Source organism: Parasteatoda tepidariorum, chromosome 5 (assembly GCF_982258835.1).
Source record: "Parasteatoda tepidariorum strain Cologne lab strain chromosome 5, Ptep-v5.0, whole genome shotgun sequence".
Taxonomy (NCBI): domain Eukaryota; kingdom Metazoa; phylum Arthropoda; class Arachnida; order Araneae; family Theridiidae; genus Parasteatoda; species Parasteatoda tepidariorum.
In genome coordinates, this window is record NC_141759.1 from 63,797,937 (window position 1) to 63,823,976 (window position 26,040).

At 30.9% G+C, this 26,040-nt stretch overlaps 1 protein-coding gene across 3 annotated transcripts in view; it reads right to left on the bottom strand.

Annotated features, from left to right (window-relative positions):
- The window catches only part of LOC107438918 (spectrin beta chain), a 98,641-nt gene that overhangs the window by 38,825 nt on the left and 33,776 nt on the right, over positions 1-26,040 (bottom strand). For all 3 annotated transcript variants that reach the window (XM_087164091.1, XM_087164089.1, XM_087164090.1), the window contains 14 exons: positions 23,962-24,012; positions 23,824-23,889; positions 21,760-22,035; positions 19,717-19,884; positions 18,281-18,453; positions 16,888-16,978; positions 15,471-15,617; positions 12,689-12,952; positions 10,255-10,385; positions 8,497-8,683; positions 5,034-5,234; positions 2,565-2,773; positions 1,268-1,472; positions 48-311 (listed from right to left, as the gene is read on the bottom strand). In XM_087164091.1, the coding sequence (XP_087020217.1) occupies positions 48-311; positions 1,268-1,472; positions 2,565-2,773; positions 5,034-5,234; positions 8,497-8,683; positions 10,255-10,385; positions 12,689-12,952; positions 15,471-15,617; positions 16,888-16,978; positions 18,281-18,453; positions 19,717-19,884; positions 21,760-22,035; positions 23,824-23,889; positions 23,962-24,012 (2,433 nt within the window). The remainder of the gene's footprint in view (positions 1-47; positions 312-1,267; positions 1,473-2,564; positions 2,774-5,033; positions 5,235-8,496; positions 8,684-10,254; positions 10,386-12,688; positions 12,953-15,470; positions 15,618-16,887; positions 16,979-18,280; positions 18,454-19,716; positions 19,885-21,759; positions 22,036-23,823; positions 23,890-23,961; positions 24,013-26,040) is intronic.

A 26,040-nucleotide genomic window follows, 5' to 3' on the forward strand; every position in this document is an offset into this window, starting at 1 on the left:
ACAATACTAATTTGTTATTGTTATTAAAATATTTAAAAATAACTTACTATGATTCGACCTAAGACATCGGCACAGTCATAGAAAAATCTGTGTAGTTTCCACGATGCGCTTAACATTTGTGTTCTAGTTTCTACAAGCTCCAAAAGATCAGCCCAAGCTTCATTCAGCATATCCTTCCATTCAGCAATGGTGGCACTGTCAGCATGATGAGCAGTGATTAATTTGTCAGCGTGGAAGTTAACACTTGAAACCCTTTCTCTACCAATGGATTCAGTCTCTTTTGCAAACTCCTTGAATCTAGATCTAAGCATCTGCAAGAAAGTTTCGTAGCGACCAATTAAGAAAATACATTCACAGAGGAAATAAAAATTGCATGCTAGAAACATCAAGCTTTTCCCTCTTTTGATAGATAATTTTTCTTAAATATTCAAAGTAATAACTAAATTCAATCAAAAAAATATTTTGGTATATTTTAATTATAAGAAAACAGTCTAATAGTTATTAAAAAAAATCAGATTATTTGAATTATATTTGTAACAAAATATAAAATCCAATTAAAGTAGTACGAATTTTTTTTTCATTTTTATTCAAAAATTTATCAATAATTGATTTTGAAGAATAAAGAAATTTAAATGATGAATAACTGTTTCGCTCTTATCTAATATGACCGCAAAGAAGTGCAAATTGAAAAATTATTGTTTGGAAGTGAGGCGTGTTAGGAAGATTTTACCTTTAATGCAGGCACCGGTGTTTCATACTGTATATTCTAAAAATAGATCATTAAAATGCTAAATATAATTTTTTTTACTTTTTTCGATCTAAATTAATGCAAAAAAGGAAGAAAGTGTGAAAAATATGCTTAATAAAAATCCTGAGTCAAAAGGTTACGTTCTGATAGCTGTTGTTTAATTAATCATTCTATTTGTATTAACGCATATAATTTTTGCTTTAGTTTTCTATTACTGGAAAAAAATGCATTTCAAGACTCTCAAATGTTGGAGGGTATGCTTTTAAAATGTGTATGTAACATTGTTTGTAAATTATTACAATTATTTGTTTCATACTTAATATACTTAAGCCATTTGAACTTAAAGCATATGACACACAATGAAAGATGAAATATCTAAATTTTAATCTTCATATTGTATATTTATATTTCTCTGCTAACATATTGATAAAAGTTTTTATTGAATACAAAATGTGACATTTTCACTCGCGCGTTTAGTACGTAAAATTAAATTTTAAGTTTATAAACCATATGCTTTACCGTGACGTGATCGTAATCTTGCCCAAGTTCTTGAGAAGCTGCAACTACTTCTTTTTCTCCAATCCATTGCATCAAATCGTCAACTTCTCTATTCAAATTAAACAACTGCAAAGCTTCTTCTAATTTTGTTCTTCTTTCAAGCGCTAGATCTTTCAAGCTATTGTACAACTTGTCAAGCTGAGCTTGCCTTAGAATTATTTCATCACTAAAAATTACAAAATAAGTTAATTATTTTATATTGAATTAATACGTTAAATTTTATATGCAATTAAACAACTGCAAACCAAGCCTATTTCGCATGACTTGCCCGTCTGGCAAAAATGGTAAGTAAATTTGCAATTTTGATAGATTTTACTAGTTTTTTTAAAGGCTTAGCATGACGTACAATAATTTCTTCAAACCATTTTAGTAACGTTAATAATATAAAAATATCAAAAATATACTCGAATTATGTGTTTCTAATAATCTTAGCTTCGCCAGTCACCGGTGATCCCCATGGAGCTACGAAAAAACTCAGTGCTGGTCACCGGTGACCCCATGGCATTCAACGTTTTAATATACTTGCTTCAAGAATATTTCGTCACTAAAAATTACGAGATATGTTAAGTATTTTCAGCTGACTTTATATACTTGCCTCAAGATTATTTTGTCACTAAAAGTTATACGAGATGTGTTAAACATTTTACATTTATCTAATTCTCTTGATTTAAGATTATTTCATCACTAAAAATTACAAAACAAGTTAAGTCTTTTATACTGATTATAATATTTATATGATTTAATATAATTATATAATATTGATTTAATATAATTATATAATATTGATTTGATATATATTTGATATATATTTAATACTTGTTTCAAGACTATTTCGTCACTAAAAATTACGAAGTATGTAAAACATTTCATGGTGATCTTAAATACTTGCCTAAATATATTATTTTGTCACTAAAAATTACCATATATGTCAAGATTTCTACGTTGATCCAATATATTTGCCTCAAGATTATTTTGTTACTAAAAATTACATGAAATCTTAATCAATCTACGTTAATCTAATATGTTTGCCTCAAAATTATTTCAGCTCTAAAAACTATGAGATATGTTAATTTCATTTATGTTTATTTACTATGCTTTCCTCAAGGTTATTTTCTCCCTAAAAATTAGGAATTATGTTAAGAATCTATGTTGAATTCATATACTTGTGCCTGAAGAATGCTTTGTCAATAAAGTTACAACATACATGTTAAGCATTTTACGTTGATCTAATATACTTGCTCAAAAACAAAGATCAAACCTGCTGGGATGCTTCGCAGCCACTAGTTGTTTAGCAATATCTCCGAGTTGCATTACAGTTTCATAAAACAGGTCAATTTCATTTTCAAAGCTGGCATGTTTTTTCATCAAATTTTGAGCACTTATTTCATCTTTGCCACGCTCATCAGACATCATATAAAGTTCCTGTTCACTCATCCAAGATTCAGCTTCCGTCGCATCGAATAAATACTATAAGATGAAAGAATTAGTAAAAGAATATTTGTTTAGCTTCACTACATTGACAGACAATATTGTTGGACAATGACAAAACATCGAATAAATATTAGAAGATAAAAGAATTTTTTTAAAAAAATGTATGTTTAGCTTGGCTAAACTGTGAAATAATATTGTTGTCGTAATATTGTTTGAAAATGATAAATTGTCTACATCGTGGGTATTATACTAAAATTAGATTCTCAAATGTGCCGGCCAGGTGGCCGAGCGGTTAGCGTGCCTGACTGCGAAGCCATAGGCTGCGCGTTCGAGTCCCGCTCTGGGCATGGATGTTTTTCTCTCTCTTTGTGCTGTCCGCTGCTGTGTGTGTGAATGTGGCCCACCCTATAAACGGGTTTGTGGCAGTGTGGCGTGGGCAATGTTGCTCGCCTCCGTGACTTTGGTTCACAGGTGCCCACTGGATAACGCGAAATGAGCAACAATTCTGGCATAGTATAGACAAAGATTCAAATTCAGTGCCTGCCATTGGAGAAAAAAAAAAAAAAGATTCTCAAATGTTGTCCAATTTCGTGTTATGTAAGCCTTTTTAATTAGCTGATTAACTTGTTATAGCTATAAAGTTTATACAAAATCAACAATACACAATAAATACAAAATCAACAACCCAAGGTATATGAAGTTGTTGTATTCATATTTGAGGTAGTTTTAAGGTTGATGGGCACTTGCTTTAGAGCAACCAGCTTAGGGAGGTTGTTTTTTAACCTTACAGGTAATTTTTTTCTACACTTCAAGCAGATAAGTATATTTGAGGTGTGAATAATTTCACTCGATATCAAACAGTATCGCTGTGCTATATCTGAGGTTGATTTTATAAAGTGAAAATGATGTTGAAATTAAGGTTTATTAATGCATGAGGTTATTTTTGTTTCAAAACATAACCTCATTTTCTACCACAGGTGTGTTTTTTATTTCTGTCAATCTCAAAAACACCTTATTTTTTTTGTAAGGGAAGAAGTTCTAGATTTGTGCAAGGTGTAATATGTATAGAGTTACTCCACAACATCTGCTGAGTTGTGTCGCTTTGGTGCAGGATGACCTTTTAAAGCAATCTGACATAGTGCTGGGGTTGATGAGGGCGAACAAACTAATGGGTCTAATATAATTTAGATTAGAAAAATAAAAAAGAAGAATAAGACACAATAAGTAACGTAATATAAAAACAATATATAAGAATGTATAAGAAAAACCGTGTACTATGTAATTAAATTATTATACAGTCGGATCTCTATTTAACGAAGTCGCTAAATCCTGATAATAAGTTCGTTATATGGAAAATTCGTTAAGTAGAAAATTACCTTTGAAATACTAAAACAACACAAAACAAGTTTTACATTCATAAACACTAGACATAATTTTTTTTATTTTTTATTTTTTAATAGCGGGCACTTGGAACTATTGTCCATTTGCCTCAGAAAGTGCCAGAACTGTTACCCTCTTCTCGTTACCCAGTGGGCACCTGTGGCGAAGCCACGGCGGTGGAGCAGCGTCGCCCACGTCACGCAACCACAAACTCGTACTAGACATAAAAAAATAGCAATTACTCCTTTATCTTGTAAATACACCTTTATCTTGAAAATTTGTATCTACTATTTATTTTGTAAATCTTAACCATAAAAGAAATCTGCATAAAAGACAAGAATAGAGTAAAACATTATCCAGTGCTACACTGTTATGCTACATACATTTTTAACTAAAAAAAGATAAATTTACGTATAAAATTATAGTTGCTTTTATTATAAAAGTAATTTTAAGCATATATTACCACATACGTTCTTAAGTTTAATTGCTACTGATAAAACCCATTAATTTTGACTGAGTTTTAGTTTGAAATGCAAACAAAAAGGGAAAGGGATTTTACTGCTCTCTTTAAAAGTTAAGTGGCTTCGAAAATCAATTCAAGGTCATTCCCCCCCATAAAATGTATAAACAAGTTTGAAATTTTCTGAAATATATTGGGCAGCAGGGAATGTGGATCTCAAAGAAAAGTACGTAAAATAGAAAATTCACTTCACTATTTGGAAGTTATTTTACAAAGACATTCCTAAAATGTTCTTGGTTTCTCTAAAAAATAGCAAAATAGAGAAATTCGCAAAATGGAAGTTCGTTAAATATAGATCCAACTGTATTTTTGTCGTATTTTTTATCGTTATTCATCAATTTCGGTTGCATAAGTATTTTAATATTTATAAGCCTGATAAAAAAAATGATGTCTTACTTGTTGGGCTTTTTCTGATTCGTCCAGCTTGAGACGGCGATATTGAACAGCACTCTTCAATTCCAGCCATAAACATTGTAACTCAGCAATCAGTTGCTTAAACTTTGCACCATCTTCATGGCCCTCTCTGATGAGCTTGTTCCCGTTCTCACAAACATATACAATTCTGTGTTCATGGTTGTCGATTTCAGTCTGAAGAGACTAAAATTTGGCAAAGAAAAAGAAACATTTCATCTAAAGTCAATCATCATTGAAAATGTTATTCTTGAATATAGTCAAACCCAGTTATAGTGAACCTTCAAGGGACCGAAATTTCGGTTCACTATAACCGGGTGTTCACTATATCCGTTACGCAGATAATTTACCTAATGGTTCCCAAACTCCTCCCTTTTATTGCACATTATTCAAATAAATGACTGAAAAATATTATGTATTAGCAAAAAATGTGTTATTTTTCATTACTCTTCGTCTTGCGTACAAAAAAAAAATTAGTAATCTTTAGCTGATGAGCAATCCTCAACATCAGTTATGGAAACATTTCCCGACTCTCAGATAATTTTTCCTGAATTTCTGTTATTCCGTTTTTTAAACCTGTCTAACCAGCCATTCGAGCACATGAAAGTAGTCTCATAAAAACATTTAGCAAATTCATCCACATTTGTCCAGATACAGGAAAATTGCGGCTTCTTCGAATGGTGAACCACTTCAGTTATGCTTCTTCGTCATCCTTGTGATCTGCTTTTCTCAACTTATTCTGCCATCTAAATTTTTTTCAGGAGCAGAAATTATTAATTTCCATATGTTACAAACTTCAGATTTGGATAGTTTATATTCCCTGAAAATATCAAAAAAATTAAGAAAAAAATCAGTCGAAGACAGAAAAAAGTTCATTATATCCAACTTCCTCACTTTTTTGGTTCACTATATCCACAAAAAATGACATTATGTGTGTATAGCAAGGCAAGGGACCGAACATTTTGGTTCACTATATCTGGGAGTTCACTATAAGCCATGTTCACCATAGCGGGGTTTGACTGTATTATAAAATAAAATGTAACAGGGGTATTATCAGTGTAATGATAGAAATTTTGGAAAGTCATGAACCATTACATCGCTGAAATTTACTTTAACGTCAATCCGTCAATAATAATTAACGTTATAAATTAATTTAATACAACGAATATAAAATTGAATCAACGAATGAATCAATGAAACGAATATAATACAATGAATATATTTACGTTGAACCGTATTTTAATGTGAATTTATCCATCCTTGATCCCATGTTATTAATATGGTTTAATTTGGATAAGAAATGCTGTTCAATTTAGTAATTTATCCAGACTGCATCAAATGTTCGCAATATTATGGTTCGGCGAGTGAAATCGAGTCATTTTGCGATAGTTTATGTAAATTATGAATATTTATATTTACTTTCATGCGTGAAGCAAAGCTTGAAATAAGAATTGGAAGGCTCTCAAAAATTAACTCACTATTCGATGATGTGTTAGGATCTGAACGACGGACTAACTTGCACGATAACAAGGTTCTACTAGATAACTTAATATAATTGAAACAAATTTACACTACATTATTTTTTAAAATTATCTAGTTCAATTCTAAAATTTCTCTCTAGATTGAGTTCATTAACCAGTTAAGTGCATTTGACGAGCTTACTCGCCGGACCAAGTTTCTATTGAGATGTGTGTTTGACCAACACCTCCTAGTAAAGAGAAGACCTCAGCACGGATCAATTTAGTAGTCCGGCGTAACTGATGTAAACTGCGCAAAGGAGAAAAAAGAAGAAAGATGTCACTACGTTCGGGCTACTAAGGTGCGCAGTAGGGGAAAATACGAAAGATGTCATTACGTTTGGACTACTAAAGGATCAAATTTCTTGTTTATGGTAACCCGTGCTAAGGCCTTCTCTCTTCTAGGAGGTATTGGTTTGACGCGTGTACACGTCATGCAAAATAAAAAAAAAAGTCAGTGACGATCTAAACTTGAAATTCTAATAAAATACAATAAAAAGTATTATTTGGTGATATGTATCCTTTATATTACCAATAGAACTTCACAATGTATATTGCGGAGTGGGGGGGGGCACACAACCTGAAACCACTCAATTTTAATTATAAACTATTCATCTCTATTTTCTTTATCTTAGATGGAAAAAAAATAGTCCCATATATACGCTATAACTGTTAAAGAAATCTTCGTAATACGCATTTCATAAAATTTAGAATAAGACCATTTGCCTTGTGTTCCACGTGTGTAAATACACGTCAAGGCTTGGTTTTAATTACGTACCCGGGAAAGGATTTCTAAAATTAAAGTCTACTCTTAACTGGTCAAATATAAACTCTTCATCACTACTTACTTCACTTAAAGTAAGTAAACAGGCCTAGATGTATGTTAAAATAGTTAAAGAAATCCTGAACGCATTTAAACGCAAGAGCTCTATTTTTAGAGCATATCTCTTTTTTGAAATGTTAAAGACTGGTAACTCTATTCTTTCAGTTTTAGCATTTGTATTGGAGAAAATTGAATATTCCTATCCCAAGCGGAGTATAATATGAAAATCCTATATGTATGTAAATTTTTATTGATTTTTAGAAAAAAAAAGTTGTTTCTAAAAAGCAAGCTACCAAACCAACCAAATATGAAGTTAAGAGAAGAAAAATGCCATTAGATTTATATGCAAACTTGTTGCCACTATTTTCATAAAGAGATATTTCCCATTACTGCAAAATAAGAGTCAGGCATGTTAGTTTGGGATAGGGGTAGCTTCGCGGCCCAGGTGCCCAATAAAATCGAAACACTAGGACTAGGACGGCAGATTAGCGCCGAAATGGTTCAACTAACTGTTTTAGTAGTCGACTCGTTTTCGACCCAATTTACTCAAAGATTTCCGAAAAGAGAAAAAATTTGTAATAAAACTATTAAAAAATTAAGATTTTTAAAAAAATGCAAAATGGAGACTTTAACAAATTTAAGTTATAAACTGTACACTATATTGATTTTTATTTCAGATAAGATATAGTTCTTTGTTTATATGCTAATACCGTTAAAATCAGGAAAAAGTTTACTCCTCCCGAAAAAAAAATTGTATAGTTTATCTACGGCAAGAACTCCCCACCACAAAGTCTGAGGTTGTCTGCTGCTATGGAAACAAGAATAGTGCATTTCAGGGAGGGTAGCTTCTCTTCACTGCAGAGATAAAACATAGACCAGAGAAGAATTACCTTTTTCTCGCCAACCCTAGCCAAAACTTGTCTTGAACAGTGACCCTACATCCTTACTTGAAATAGTAATACCCCGTTCCCATAGTCACTGCCATGGGTCCAGGCGAATGGCTAGGGGAGTTCTTACTTTAGACAAACTACAGATATGAAGGGGTTTTATTTCAAGTTCATCATAATTTTTTTTCATTGAACAAGAGGAATATGCATACGTAACTTACCTGGTTTTTCTTTTTCAGCATTTGAACGCTGTACAAACTATTACCGAAATCAGATGAAGTTGCTAAAGGCATCTTCTCGTGAATCCACAATTTTTCATCTTCCACATCTCGGCAGAACTGGAATGCTTCTTTCTTTTTCATTAGGCGTGATTTACGTTCGTCTAATGGACCCAATAGCTTATTGAATCTAAGAAAAAGGAATTTTACATGATCAGTGTCTCTTTTTTTCGAAAAGTCCCGAAAAAGGCAGATTATTTGAAAAAAAAAAAAAAATTAATAAAAAAATAATAAATATTTACTGCAAGTTATTTTTGCATGAAATTATCTTAGGATAAAGAACTTTTATAATTGTGTGCAAAATTTTTCGATTCACTTTAAAAGTATTTATAATATGGCGAACTATGCAAAAAGTAAAATTAACATTAACCCTTAGACGCAAATGGGACACCGGTGTCCCTTTAATGTATATATTTTCTGATTTGCTAATTACAAGTAAAATATATTTTGGTATTTTTTTATATATAAAAAGCAGTTTATCTGTTACTAAAATTTTTTAGATTATTGGAATTATATTTGTATTAAAATACGAAAGAAAAAAAAAAGTAGTGTACAAATTTTTTTAATCATATTCAAATATTTAATCAATAATTGATTTCGTAAATTAAAGAAATTTCAATGAAAAATAAATATTTCTTTTAGATCTAAATAACTACGAACAACTGAAAATTTTGAAAATTATTGTTTGAAAGTAAGCCGTGTTTGAAAGATTTTACCTTTAACACAGAAAAAGACACCAGTGTTTAATGCTGTATTTCCTAACAATAAATCATTAAAATTTGAATTATAATATTTTCTCTTTACTTTGACTTAAATTAGTCAACCTAATTGCGTCAATTTAGGTTAAGGGGTCCACACTTATAACCACTCACCTGACCAAACTATTGGGACGATATTTCTCAGATTGCGGCTTTCCCCTATACGTTTATTCAGAAAAATAGGTTTTTGTATCCGATTTCATAACTTAAAATATCGTCTTCACTAATTAATAAGCATATTTGAGGTTTCTTCCTCGAACCATTAAGATTCGGTCCTAAAGCGTGAAGATCCGATCATTGCATCAAAAGTTATTCATGGTGATCTTTTTTTTCACACTGTATGTGTTGACCTACTTATGCTTAGTGATCTTTTAAAAATACATTTCTTTTTTGTCCAAAAATGAAAGAACAAGTGTTGCATTATTAGGATTAATTTTTCAGAAACACGATATTTCTGTCTCTACAATTTACAAATAGTATAAATATTTATATTAGAATAATTATTTATTTTTATTATTCTTTTATTATATTTTTTTAAAAACTAAAATGGTCCGTAAGAGAAAGAAATATCCACTTGATATAAAGGCATGCATTACCATTTTTTTTATATAGGTATTTTTTTCTATTTGGATATGGCTTTAATAGGTTAAAATTAATCAAGCCATATGTCATAAGCATACCCTATTTATTTATTTAATATTTTTTTATTAATAAAGATGAAATTAGCAGTTTTGTTCACCATCCTCTCTTATTTAGTTTGCCAGTTTAATTATATTTCAACTTCTAATTTTAGTTTTGAAATGTTTTCCTGGTGGCACGAAAATTTTTCAGGTTTGTATTTAGAATTGTAATTACTATTTTTTCTTCAAAAAAGCACAGAATACTGCTGATTTCGTGAAAAGGTAGAAGCTGCTAAAATATTTCGGATTAGGGAACTACTTACCTATCTTCAACATATGCTTTTTTGTATTCAATTTCATCTGTTTTTTCCGGAGTCATGCTTTCAAGGTATTCAGCTTGACTTTTTAATTCATCAACTTGTTTTGCTTTCAAAGCCATTTGCGTCTCGACAGCCTGAAAGAATAAAACAAAAACAAAATTTAAAAGTAATAAAAAAATACGAACCGTTTTAAGAAAAATTTTTAAATTTAAGGGCTTAACTATTTGTACGATTCTGGTACATCAGGAACTTCATATTAGGTACCTTGTCTCTATATCTGTATTTTATAAGGGTTGTCTAACTGAAAATTGGACAAGTTGTATGAAAAAAATATTTTCATTGGGAATCAAAAGAAATCACTAAGAACGATGTGACACAGGTAACATCGTTTAGGTAGCATGTCTATGCCTTTGCAGTAGAACGACTCTGGTTGATTCTGGTGGAAATCTTGCACAGTTTCCTTAACTTCGTCCTCTGAATGGAAACATGTTCCCTGCAATGTTCTCTTAAGTAGCCCGAAGATGTTGAAGTCACAGGATGACAAACCTGGACTGTACTGTGGGTGCTCCAACACTTCTCAATAGAATTTGTGTAAGGTCGTATAGGCTTCAAAGGAGTGTGCTAGTGGGGCACAGTCAAAGAGAAGAATCACTTGTTGTGTGAGAAGGATTGGCCGATTGCTTTTGATTCCTTTCCGTAGTTTCGTCAGAGTACGGCAGTATTGTGTTCAATTGATTATTCTCCCTTGGGGCAGAAAATAAATTTTTGTTCCGATTTGAAAGCATCCATGTATAGCACGACTTTACTTTCGATCAATTTGCTCTACCACAAACATTTTTCACTGTTAAACGTATTGCGCAATGCTCACATCTCAACACCCTTTATATCCCTGTTCGGTGGAGCTTCTATAGTTGCAGTCGGTCTAACACAATTACACGTGTCCACTTTTCATTTGAGCAATCCTTATAGTTCTTAATTTTGAGTTTGTGATTGATCCAAACAAAATACTTAATTAAACTCCAAGAATAATAATGGAGCTATCTAAGCTGCCATGCCTTCCAAGTATAATGACAAAAATCCAATAATGATAAAAAAAACAAAAAAAAAACATTTTTAGTGTGTTTCTAACGTAATTGAAAATAAAGTGGTTAACAAAATAATGGAACACATAAATACTAACTCTATGTAAACAATTTTACTTTAGGCAGCAGAAGTTTTGGAAGATTTTACATGGCAAAACTGATGGCTCAATTTTAAGGATCTCGCTTGAAGCTTTTAGAAATGGCGCCCATTTCTAAAAGCTGCATCGATTAAAATGAGCTTTGTAAGCTAAAAGGTGATTTCCTATTTTCAATACCACCGTAATTAAGAAAGCATTGTAATATAAATATAGCAATCATACGGAATGATTACAAAATTGCTTGTATTAAAGTTAAAAAGAAGTTGTTAACTTCTTTTCCTTATTTTGATCAATCCGAGTCCTGCACAGAAAAAATGGCATTATTTTTAAATGCTTCAAACATGATCCTTTGAATTATACTAACAATTTTGCTGTGTAAAATCTTCCATGGCTGCTTAATTTTTTTTTTTACATAGAGTCATTATAGAAGCTTTTCCATTATTTTGATAATTCGATAATGCTATCTATAACAAATTTATCTACCACAACAAAGACCATTCAGAGAATTAAAGTTTTGTTAATTTTCTTAAAACCACTATTAAGTTTTTTAATTTTCCTGACAAAAAATTAATAGTTGGGCCGAAAATGAGACAAATCTCTATTCTTTAATACAATTTTGACTTCCACTATATTTTAGTTTGTGAAAACAAATACATCTGTAAAAGAAAATTGTGCCTAACCAGACCTCTAAACGTTAAAGCGGTCGCTTAAAATGAGAAATTACTGCTAACACTAAATTTTTCTAAGACTTGAAGGAATCTTTATTTTTTTCACCCCATTCATTAACTCACTTATTCACTCACTATATCACTATTCTTCTTCTTGATGAACAGTCATCATAGTCACAGTTACCATAACGACACGTAATTTATTTCTAAAAAATATAGAAATTTAATAGTTACTCGTGCCATAACCGAACGTTCACATACTCATTAAACGCCAAACAGATTTCTCTACAACAGAACATACTCACGAGAACGTGCGCAATTAAAAAATATCGCATTCTCTCGTTGCATCCCGCGTTCTCATGCGTAGGTTCTGCGCGAAGTTTGTTTGGGGGTAGCTGTGTTGCCCAGATCTTACGTTGAGGAACATGCCGCATGCAAGGTGAATATGCAAAATTTCTCTAGTCTCTCTAATATCATACGGTGCTCGCTAAATATCACATTTTTTTACCCTTAAAAATATAGATCTTTAAATCTGTTCAGTTAATGAGCTCTTGTTTAGTTGAAATAGAATGTTTTTTTTTTATCTTACTTGTTGTTTTTGCAGTATTAGATTAACACTGGTTAAATCTTGACCAGTTTCTGCAGGCAATACTTGATTTTCTAATTCGGTAATCCAGCCGTCAATATCATCACATGTCTGCATGTAGAGAACTTGCCTGTTTGCATCAAATAGCCGCTCACCCTTGTCTTTGGTAGCATTTTCCAAGGCTTCAAACTGCTGTTCGAGTTCAGAGAGTTGAGGATAAATAATAGCAGCCCAACTTCTTTTTTCAGTAACGAGCTCTTCACCACTCTATAAAATAAAAAAAAGTATCCTCAAATAATCTATTGCAGTGTAATTCATTGAATATTTTTAAAACATGACTTTTTAAAATATCTATACACAGCGACACCGTATAAATTAGTCTTCTTATTGGTATTACGTTTATTTATGTTTCAACATGTAAATCTTTCTTTTTAAATTTCTTATTATTTTACTAACACTTCGCAAGATTTTTCACAACTACTGTACCAATCATCACTTAATTTTTAATGCATATATTTTTTTTACTATTCCAAAAATTTAAACAAATAACCAAAATTACTAAAATTCTTTTAAATTTAATTTAAACATTAATAAATAACACTTAAAATAAGCTAAGTGTATCTGATTTTATTACCAAACTTTAAGCATACCTAACTAAGGTGACGAAATTGCAGCCAACACCCTCACTTTTTTAGAAAAGTTTTCTTAGTAATAGCGAAATTAACAAAACTTGAACAAAACTTTTTGAGCACCGAAAAATTACCAAACCTTTTATATCATATATAATGGTAGTACAAATAAGTTTAAGTCAAATTATGCTACTACTTTAAATATATAAAAATAAAATACTTCCAGAAAATTGGGAAAATTGGTAATCAAGTAATGAAAGGTTAGGTGGCCATCAGGGTTATTCAATCTTTTTTCTTCTACTTTATAAATTGTTCTAGGTCGTTGTCACCGTGGAAAATCCTAACTTTTTGTAGTGATGTAAAAAGTTTACGAAAGGCCTTTGTGCAAAATGGTAAGACATTTGCGCATAAATTAGATTGATTTTTTCAGTATCAGCTACAATTTCAGTAAAAAATTTTTTAAAACAGATCAAAATCTATTTCGTTAAAAAATTAAGGTAATACGAACACCTTGTCTTTTTTAAAATAAATTTGAAGAAAAATTATTGAGCTACCAATTTTTATTTATTTTTCTCTCCATAAAAATACCTAAGCGCTTAAACCTAAGAGCTTAAAGTCTAGTTAATTACCCGATTTTACTTAAGCTAATCTCAGTTAAGTTCTTTTATTTACATACACGGTATTACACAGCTTCAAGTTGTCGGACATTTTTTTTTGAAAAACAGTAGCTTGCTCGAAATTTGTTTCAGTTGCATAAGGGTTTTAATTCTTGGGTCAATTGATAGGTAATCAAGTGATAACATTCGGATGATGACTAACCCAGAAACGAGTCATAACCTACCAGAATGACTGGGCCATCACATGAACAGAAAAACGGACTTATGCAATTTTTTTGGCTTAATTGATATGAGTTAATGTTAAATAATTATTCTAAATTATTTAGTCTTAGTTAGTATGTCAAGTCATTTTGGAATTATGTTTTAACTTGACTTACTTATTGTACATAAGTATTGTGAATATTTCATTTCTTACTCTTATTTTTGCTGAATTTTATTATTCATTTTATGTCGAAAGTTTACGATTTTGCATTGAATTTTGAACTTACTAACTTATTAGTGCATGGCCTCTACTTATTATTTCTTATTACAATAGTTCATATTACATTCGTCTTTAAACTCCAACGAATCAGTTAATGACACTTTGTGACAGAGCACTAAAATAGTTGTCTATTTTTAACGTTCCAACTTAATGACAAGTTATAGGTAGTTATCAAAACTTGTTCTGTCCAATATATATATATATATATCACTGTTTTTGTAAAATTTACTAATTGAGATATTTTCAAAACTTATTTAACACTTACTCAAATTCTTGGTTTACCATATTTTAACTTGATTTCTAATTTAGCGACGCTTATTTCTTAAAACAATGGTTGAAAGTATAAAAATTGAAAAAAAAATACGGATTAGATGTGAATATTTTGCTCTGTGATTTTAAAGTGGCTTAAAAATTCTAAAAGAGTTAAAACAATAAGCAACTTCAATGTTTTCTAAACACCCAAACATGTATCTCAAATCAATATCTGAGTTTAGTATCCCTCTGTAATTTTTGAAAAAGTGTCCATTCTTTTTTCAAGTATGATGTAGTATAATCAAAGCTAGATTTAGGTAAGTGTCTCTGTCTATAGTTTTTTCCTGGTGTTGAATACACGATATATTTCTCTGTAAAAAAATTCTCACCCTAAATATTCAAATTTTATTTTTCTTATTAATTTCAAAATAAAAAAAAGCTAATAAGGAATTTAAGTGTATTAAAAAATTTATAGTTTTATTTTTGTATAGATGCTTTAATTTTTTTTTTACTAAACGCGTTTAGGATTCTGGACAATAAAGCAAACTGCCTTAATACTATTCATCCATTGAAATAAAAGAATCATAATATCAATCAAATGTACATGCATACAAGAAAAACAACAACAATTGCAATTAAAATAAAAGTTGCATTATATTTATTCGAAAAAGTAACTGAAAATTTAAATACCGGCTGTTAATCTTTTTTTTTTAGTGGTTTGATTTTTATTTTTGCAATAACTGCAATATGTTTCATTTTTTTACTTAGGTCATTTTTATATTATTTACGGAGATTAAGCATCGTACCTGTTGCAGTTTTCTTAATCTATCTTTATTGGCCATAACTTCAGCTTCAAATGCTTGATGGCGTGTCCATTTGCTGTGAATAGTTTTAGCACTGCGATATGTATCGTCTTGAGCTGTGATGTACTTCTCTTGAGTCCATTCAGAGAGCTATTTGTAAACAAAATGCAATAAATGTGAAGAATGTTTTATTATAACATCTTGCTAAAATTTCAAAAATATGCTATTTAAATACCACATTGTAGAGCTAATGTACCATTTATTCGAAGTATGCATTAATTAATACATTTTGTCATTCTAGAATTCATGTAATGACTGTATTCCATTAATACCGGAACAAATTTCAGTATGTATGCAATGCACAAACTTTCTATTAAAGTTAGAATATCGGTCCATTTTGCATGTAATGAATACAGCAACACTAAAATATTCTAGTATCTGCGGACTGACTATATTCAATTATTACTAAAAAGTTATTCCAGTATGCTTGTAGTATGCATTTTACTTTTCCAGAATACGATTCTGCGCACGCAATAAATTCATTCCATCAGTACTAGAACATAATTTTCAGTGTAATAATATATCTAATATATCTCTTACGTGGCTCCCAAATTTTGGCTGTATTTCTTTTCCGCCGGTGGCAACGTTTGCTTTGTTTTATTTACGTTACTATTTCTCTTACACGGCGAATCGACCAATGATTGCGGCTAAAAATGTCACATGCCAAATCAAGATAAGGTGGCTCAACATATAGCGCTTTTAAAAACGGAAACTGAAATATCCAGAGAGCATCAGCTGCGGCAATGTCATACTGTTAAGCTAGGCAGAAGTGAGTAATCTTTGTCGATAGATCTCTATTTTCAAATTTTGTTGAAATCGCTTTTTTCACGAATTTATATATTACGAATTTATTTGACGATTTTTGATTCATATCACGAATTATACTATAGCACATTTCTAATAGGTTTAACGAATTACATGTCATTTATTTGAATTCAAATTTATTTTAATGACTTAGTATTTACTAAAAAGATGTAATTTTTTTAAAAAAAAAAGTTTTTATATGGATTTGAATGATTGTTTTGAATTCTTAGAATTCTGTGCTTTTGCAATGTTCCTAAGTTAGTAGCGAGCGAAGCGAGTTTGGTTTGCTAAGCAAACCATATAAGATTACGTAGCAATTTTCTGGGGTTGGCGAGCGTGAGCGAGCTGGGGGCGCAGCCCACTAGTATAATATAATATAATATAATATAATATAATATAATATAATATAATATAATATAATATAATATAATATAATATAATATAATATAATATAATATAATATAATATAATATAATATAATATAATATAATATAATATAATATAATATAATATAATATAATATAATTAATACTAATTATCTTATCGCAATGCTTACTTCTTTGCAATCTTGTAAAAAGTGCTGCAGTTGTAATTGATCTTTTAATTTATCCATTCTATGGGTTGCTTTCTCGTGATTAACGTTTCGTCTGTAAAATAAAACATATTTTTTGTAAAATAGTTCAATTTGAGGGATAGAAAGATATAGATAAAGATATAGAGATCGAATCAAATTGGAGAAGAAAAATAAATTAAAATGGATCAAAAGAAACATGTATGCCAGGATTTCATCAGGGGACATTCTGCTTGCATTTATGTGTAATTTTCTGTGAATAACTGTTTAACAGAACAAAAATGTTATTGTCTTGCAAAAATAATATTGTACAGATGGGTGACGAACTATTTCGTCTAACTGTATGTAAACAATCTTACCTTTATCAGCAAATGTTTTGGAAGATTTACACATCAGAACTGTTGGCACAATTTTAAAGAGAATGTTTGAACCTTTTAGAAATAGTCACATTTTTACCAATGCGAAATTCGGATCGTCCGAAAATAAGGAAAAAATTTTTTAATAACTTCTTTCGAGTTTTAATACCAGCATTTCTGAGAATTCTAATTCCAATTATTATCTACATCTCGGTACCTGTCGCCGCAGGTAACACCAACCTATCAATCTGTGGATATTTAATTAAAATCTAAATTGTCACATAGAATGTATATAGTTGGATAAGGACGTTATTGACAGCAGCTTCGTATCACGTTGACTTCTTTAGTGCTTGTAAATGGTACTAAGGACAGCGTCCAATAGAAAGAAAAAAGCAACTGGATTATATTTGGTTTTTACATCTTGTTGAAATATGGTGTTGAAGTTAGTAGTGCAGTAGTCAATGACTTTGTTGTAAAATGATTTATACAGTTTTTCAATGTAATGACTGATTTTGTCTAATTTCATGTCTTTGTGTACATTTTCGTTGGTCATGTATCTATGTGCGTTTTGCCTGCATCGTAGTAATTTGTTTTGAAAGAAATCGATTTTGTATTTTTGAGGTGTGGTTGCAGTCGCCCATGTGGTTGAGGCTTAAGTGATGATTGAGCGTATGTACATGATATAAAGCAGACATTTGTTGTAAAATTCTGAGGATTCTATAGGATTGTGATATTTATATAAGAATGCTTTTAGAATTATAGCGATATTGAAATAGGAAAAAAGTTTTAAACTTTTTCTCTCCATTTCGGTCGATCTGAATTTCGCATGGGCAAATATGACATATCATTTCTAAAAGTTTTAAGTATGATCTTACACACTGTACCAACAGTTTCATTGTGTAAAATATTCCAAAACAATTTCTGCTTGTTAACATAGAGTTAGTACAGAGTGTTCTTATTATTTTGTCAGCCATTTGTACGTATTTAGCGTCAAAATCATTAAAGTGATGCAAAATTAATACCTTTCAGCCATATTTTCAGCCTTTTTATGGATTTTATCAGCAGCAAAATTACCATCTTCACATAACCTTTGAGCAAACTGTATAACAGCGTTGACCTTTTCATCATTAGCTTCCATTGTTGTCAAAAATGTCTCATGTTCTTTTATGAAACACTCAGCTTGTTCTAGACTAGTCTGAAATAAAACATTTGTCATTCGTCGAAATCGAACTATCATATACATAACTCTCATACCATTTTTCCGAAGCCACAGCAATTACTATACAGATTTAGAAAACTAGTCAAAAACTAAATTTAAAAAAATGCAAATATGTATTACGTTTCGCAAATTAAGATTTAGGTGAAAGGTAAACAAAAACTCAACCGAAAACTGTCAAATAACTGGAACGGGAAATGAGGTTAAAAATATCAATACCAGTCTGATTGTCTGAATGAAACTTAAGAGATGCAAAGTGCAAAATAGAAAAAGGACCACCCTGAATAACTTTTGATCTAATGATCGGATCTTCCCGTTTTACGACTCAATCATAATGGTTTGATGGGGTGACCTCAAGTATGTTAGTTAATTAGTGCAAAAGATATTTTAAGTAGAGAAATCAGACATAAAAATGCTCTTAACATATTTTTCTCCTTCTACGGATTCGGATTTTTGGCGCCCAAAAAAAAGAGATAGTTGCAATCTTGAAGATATGGTTCCAATAATTTGGTCAGGAGAGCGCTTCAAAGTTTGAACCCCTTAATGTTAATTTTACTTCTTGCGTATTTTGCTATGTCTCGAGAACTTTTTAAGCGAATTAAAAAACTTTTGCACACAATTCTAAAATTCGTATATCCAACGATAGCCCATGCAAAAAATAGCTTTTAGTAAATATTTATTATCTTTCATCCATCAGTGGGTCGATAAATGAGTACCAAGCGTGCTTGGGAACTAAACACTGGGGTTTCCGCGTTCGACTGACCACCTGACCGGAACATCTGCTCCTGCACCCCAGATCCCAAGGTCAAGAAAACAGTAGGCCACAGTAGGCCTTGGCCCTCTAGGACTGTCGCGCCGCTGAGTTTAGTTTTAAATATTTATTATTTTTTATTATTTTATTTAATAATAGTCGAAAAATTTGGAATTATAGAGAGCAAAATACAAAACTTGAGCGAAATCGGTCGAATAGTTCTTGTGAATTTTAAAAAAGTCGTATTTTAAAAATATGATTTATAAAACAGGTTTTTATGGTTTCAGTTCTTTTTTACACATTAGCAATTTGCTAGATTTCGAAAGTGCTTTTTTATTGCTTATATATTAGCTTGCGCCGCCTGATGAATATACATTTTTGGCTTGAAATTCAAGGCAAAAGCTTCTAAAGTAATTAGGAATCTTTGCAAAGATTACAATGGCTGTAATTTTGGGATTACTATTTTTATGAGTAGGAGTTTAACTACTTACTGGAGTTTCATCTTTAGCCAGGTAGTGCTCTTGTTGACTCAATAAGACTTCCGCTTGCTTGGCATCACGCATGAATATCTGGAGATCCAAACTGTTCGACAAAACCATTTGTCTGTTTTCCCACATTTGTAGAAGTTCTGTCCAACCATCTTGAAGCGCTCGTAGTCTCTATAAATTAAATATAAACAACTGAAGCAAATCTTGAGCGACAGACACCACTTTTCGATTCATTGAAGGATACAATAATATTGCTCGAAATTTGCATAAAAATTTTGAAAAAAAAAAGAGAGTTTTTGTCACTAATGCAAAACTGTAAAAATATAAATTCAAGCTTGGCATACGGAATAGAATACGATTAAGATTTGAAATAAATGATACATTTCATACTTAAAAGTAAATTATCTAAAGATCATAGATAAATCAAATTTAAATGTTAGGGAGCAAAATTACAAGAAAATAACTTTTTGTTGATTAATCATTACGTTATTCGCATATATATATATATATATATATATATATATATATATATATATATATATATATATATATATATATATATATATATATATATATATATATATATATATATATATATATATATATATATATATATATATATATATATATATATATATATATTTCTCTTACGCGGCGACAAAAAAGCCTCATTACAACTCCCCGAATGGCAACGCTAGAAAATCGACCAATGATTGCCACTAAAAATGTCACATGCCAAATCTAGCTGAGATGGCTCAACATATAGCGCTTTTAAAAACGGAAACTGAAATAACCAGAGAGAGCATAAGCTAGGCAGAAGTGAGTATAGTCTTTGTCGATAGATCTCTATTTTAGTATTTTGCCGAAAGCGCTTTTTTTCACGAATTTATATATTACGAATTTATTTGACGATTTTTGATTTATATCGCGAATTTATTTGTTTTACTAGAATTTATTTGTTTATGCAGGTTTTTCCGTTGCAATTCACTTATTTCAATTTTTAATAGACTTAATTATAGCCAAAATTTTAACCTTTTTAAAGAGATATCAGTTTTAGAAATTTTATCTTAAGATTTTATACTATAGCACATTTCTAATAGGTTTAACGAATTACATGTCATTTATTTGAATTCAAATTTATTTTAATGACTTAGTATTTACTAAAAAGATGTGTTTTTTTTAAAAAAAAAGGTTGTTATATGAATTTTAATTATTGTTTTGAATTCTTAGAATTTTGTGCATTTGCAATGTACCTAAATTAGCAGCGAACGAAGCGAGCTAGGTTTGCGAAGCAAACCATATAAGATTGCGTATAGCAATTTTCGGGAGTTGGCGAGCGTTAGCGAGAAGGGGGCGCAGCCCACTAGTTTATATTTATTTCATTGTTCATCATTGGCAAATTTTTCATCCCCGTGTTTATTCACGATAGGCAAAATTATTGCGTCCAAAATAATACAAACCAAACATTTGAAAATCTTCATCTCATCTACATCTCTTTCAAAGCACAGTAATAATTTATCCTTCATATTTTAGGTAACAGAAGAAAACATTCACTTAGTTTGAGTGAAAACGAATACCACTTTGCAGGGGTGCCAACTGCTCCGCTTTCTACAAAAATTTTAATAAATTGGTGGCAAATTAAGTATTGAACCTTGTAGAATAAGGATAAAATAATAATTGCATTTCATGTGATACTTTGAATTTTTGATACGTAGTGCGTGGTAAAATTACTTAAAACGTAAAATGCAAAACTAAAAGTAACTTAAACTTCGTTACCACTAGAAAATATTTTTTTACAAAGCGGTGCAAATTAACATCTCTGCATTTGTTCATAAAGAATACGTGTTCATATTACTACGACGAAGTTAATTTGGCAAATAAAGGATTAACAGCAACAAAATCAAGTTGGTGCTTTTGCAGTTTTGCAACAGGAAAACTCAATTGAGTCTTTAAATAATAAAACAATAGGACTTTTAACGAATAATTTAAAAAAATCTAGTTAAATGCAAAAAAATGATATATATAATTTCAAGAAGCTCAACTTACTTCTCTGAGGAACATGTATTGCGCATCGGTTTGATCTCTAGTAATTTTTTCACCATACTCCATCATACTATTATAGTCCTCAGTGTAGTTGTCGATTTCTTCTCTGATTTGTTGGTGTTGGGTTATGAGATTTTCAGCTTCCGTGAGGCTTGATGGTATGTCTTCGGATGCAACATCGGTTTGAGATTTAGTTAACCAAGTCTGGAAGTGATCTAAATCTCTCAAGAAACGGTGGAGGTCACCGGCCTCTTCTAACTTTGCATCTCTTTCTTTTAGCTACATTTGAAATAAATAAATAAACAATCAATCATGAAAATCAACAAAAGAAGTTTACAACAAGGTAACTGATTTAAAAACTAGATTGACTGTGCTTTAGTGAACTTACAGTAACTCAAGTGAAATGTATTTTTCTGAAGCAAATAATTATTGCCTCATTTAGGCAAAAGAAATGTTGTACCATATTATGGTTCAACTTATGATTCAAACAGTGAATCAGCATGTTTGACAATACTCTAAAATATAACTGTAAATTCTGCAGAAAAAACAACATATTTTTACAGAAAAAAAAACTGCTTAAAGATAAATATAGAGCTTCTCTGTCTTTAATCGTTACCCGCATGTTGTAAAAATTTTTCGCTTTTTTTAAAAAAAGTATTTTTTTTTACGGATTTTCTTTGTCTATTCAACAGTTTAAAACTGTTTTTTGCACAAAATAGAATTTTGCTGTTTTTCACCCTAATCATAAACATATTGAATGTAACTATAAATTCAAATTCTAGTTTTTGCCATGCAGTTTTGCTTACCGTAAAATAATACTTTTTTCCAAATCATTTTGCGGTTATTTTTTATTCTCGCTCTTACATTCCAGAAATTATTTTATGGTTCTTGAACATCGTATAAATATAATTGCGATTCGATTTCATCGTCGAATTGATACTCTACAGTCAACATGGTAATTATCTATCTTTAGATATAATTTTTCGCTAAGTTAAATTGTCAAACATTTTTATAAAGGTTTTGGACAAAATAATTCTAAACGTTTTTACACTTAAATATGATTTTAATAGGCAAGACTTTTAAAATAAAGACAGTTTAAGGTTTTTCTTCATAACCTAACACCAGAGCCACGATGGCTCAGGGGGACAGAGCCAATGAGGCAGAGCCTTCCAATGAGGTGAACCGGTTTCGAATCCCTGCGATGGCTGGTCTAATTCCGGATCCGGTTTACACCGACCACAGTGCTGACTTAAAATATCCTCAGTGGTAGACGGATCATGGGTTAGAGTTCCTTTGCCATCAGGCTGGCCCTGGAGAGCTCTCGTGGTCTTCCTCTCCATGTAATGCAAATGCAGGTTAGTTCCATCCATAGAAAAGTCCTCCACGAAGGCAATTTTTCTCTCAATACTTGATCCAGGAGTTCCCTTGTCTTCTGGATTGGGTTCAAAATTGCAAGGCGACATAGTTGAACATTAGCAGTCGTAAGTAAACCCACAAATAGGGGTTTAACGATGGTTATAAAATAAAATATCCAAACACCAGAGCCGCCGTGGTTCAGGGAATATAGAGCTCGCCTACCAATAAGACGATCCTGGCGTTGTTTGGTCATGCGAATTCTGCACTCGGCTCGCACCGACCACACTGCTGACATAGTTGCTTTATAGAATTTTTTTGTTAAAACAAGAGTTTGTTAAAATAACAGTGCATAGATGCCTAAAAGTCACGCGTCCGTTTTTAAACAATATTTTTGTGTGAAATAAACGGTTTTAAACTGGCACACTAGCTAAAAGTTTTTTTTCTGAAAATTTAACAGATTATTATTATTATTTATATATTTATTTATTATTTTTTTTTACAGTGGACATGAATCTTTTTTTTTTTTAACGCTACGTGTCAGTTTTTATAAATTAAAAAATTGGTTAACTTAACACCTTATTGAGGCGGAAGAAAAATGGTTCGGTATTTATGGTTCAAACTTATCTCGGCGTTCTGATTCAATTTTGAATCGATATTTTTGACTGCTTAGTTTAATCAAAAAAGGGAAAAAAAAGCATGAAAATTTCTTACTAGATGAGTCAGTTTTCCCCACGATACTTTTATCTGCTCAAGATTTCTTTCGATTAGTTCTGCTTCCTATAAAAGAATAAATTAAGTTGAAATTGTTTAGCTCATAATGTTTTCAAGAATGAAAATTTGGAACCTTACCTCTGGATGCTCAAGTTTGTTTTTCTCAGCTTCTTTTTTCAAATTTTCCAGCTGATATGAAAACGAATAAATTATTACTATTTATTTATAGAACAACATTTAAGAATATTTTAATTAAATTTAACTCTGATTAAACTGGGGAACAAATTTTTTGGGGGTTCCTGTTGCATGAGATTTTTTACCGGATCTTAGAATGAGACTTTTTGACAGATACGATTCTTTCGTATCACTAATTTCCTATCTGCAATCAGTTCCTCTCTTTTCTACAGTTTTTTTTTTTAAAAATAACGATTTCAGCATATTTTTGTCGAAATGTACTTATTGAAAAATGTTATATATAGCTCGCGTAAATGTTGCAAAAAACTTCATAGCCCATTGCATAGGAACCTATGCAATTTACCAGAAATGTCGCTATACGCCGATAGAGGCGTTTTCCTATCATGAACTGTTTTTTCATGTGCTTCTGAACAAGTCATAATAGGAGAAGCATAGCTTGCGACGACATTTCCGGGCATGGGTTTCTTGCCAATTTTAATCCTGATTATGTACCCCAACTCCTCTGGAAGTTTGTTGTAACATTTACGCGACCCCTGTTACGTATAACGTTTTTAAACTTCTATATTTCGACAAACAATATAGGACAAACGAAACTAATTTTAGATTTGAAATCTCACACACGAATTAGACAAGATCAATATTTGTATGAATGTAAAAAAAAAAAAAAAAATTGCTCTCCAGTGTAATCAATCAAGAAAATTCATTAAATTTTCCATTTTATTGCTAAATTATGTTTGTTATAAGTAGCAAAACGAATTTGTTTTAGCATTCGTTTCTGAAAGTAGGTATCATGAGGTATTAATTTTTCCAGTATCACGTGCAATTGTATTCCTGTATAATTGTATCACGAATTAAATACATTGTTCTAAATTAGTTTTAAAATGGCTTAGACGTAATTAAGACTTTCTATAAGTTAAACAATTTATCGTTTCTTTATCTTCTTCTACTTTTTTTTCCTTTTTGACCTGCGAAGTGACTGAAACTAAACGGAACAATGATCGTTCAGTGTGCAATTTACAAGGCTAGTTAACGAAATCACCATTAAAATTATAATTGTTACAAAATTATCATATTTTCGATTTTCTATAATGAGCAAACATTTGGGAGCGAAATTCAAACTTGTTTTGGCCATAATATATTTTTGATGGGCTCTAAAGATTCCCTAAAATGAGCTAACGTTTAGAGGCGAAATTGAAACTTACGGTTACCTGCTTTTAATAAATATAAAAATAATTCAATAATAGAAAAATAATTTTACGCGCAATAATGAAAAATTCAATTATTTTTCATCTAATAAGGAATAAAGTCGATGGGATAGTTTTTGTGTGGTATCAATGGGCTGAAGCTGATAGACAGGTTCTGTGGAAAACGCGATTGAAGTTTGAAGAATAATGGGCGTTTTGTGTAACATAAATTTCTGTATTGGTTACTGAAGCTCCTAAAAGATTGTAACTTCAAAAAACAATAGTTACTTATTCATTTGTACTCTTTATTACTTTCAGAAAATGTATAAAAAAGTTCAGAGTAGAATGCCACTTAAGTAAATGCAAAATAAGATAAACGCAAATTGGCCTCAGCTCTTTCTCTTATGGTATGTATTTTTTATTTTAAGTTATATATAGAGATGCGTCTAAGCTGACCTAAGCTGTCACTTCACTTACCTGCTTTTCTTAAAATTCCTCAATGATCAACCAGTTACTAGTTGCATTCAATAGGAATATGTTTCCATTGGAATATAAATAAGAATCATCCAATAGGAATAGTGTAAGCCTTGGTTGCCATTCACAACCATAAAGTTACGGCTATTAATTGAATTACTCTAGTCAGTGATATAGTTTAGCTTCTGGCTTAGACCAGTGGCGTACGCAGAATTTTTTCAAGGGGGGTGTTCATAATTTTCTGAAACTACTAAAAGAAATTCGAGTCTGTAATAAAGCACTAGTATTTCCCTAATTTAGACAGCTAGACAATTTTGACTTTTTATTTAGACAACATTGCTTAGTTAAATTTTGATTTGATTTT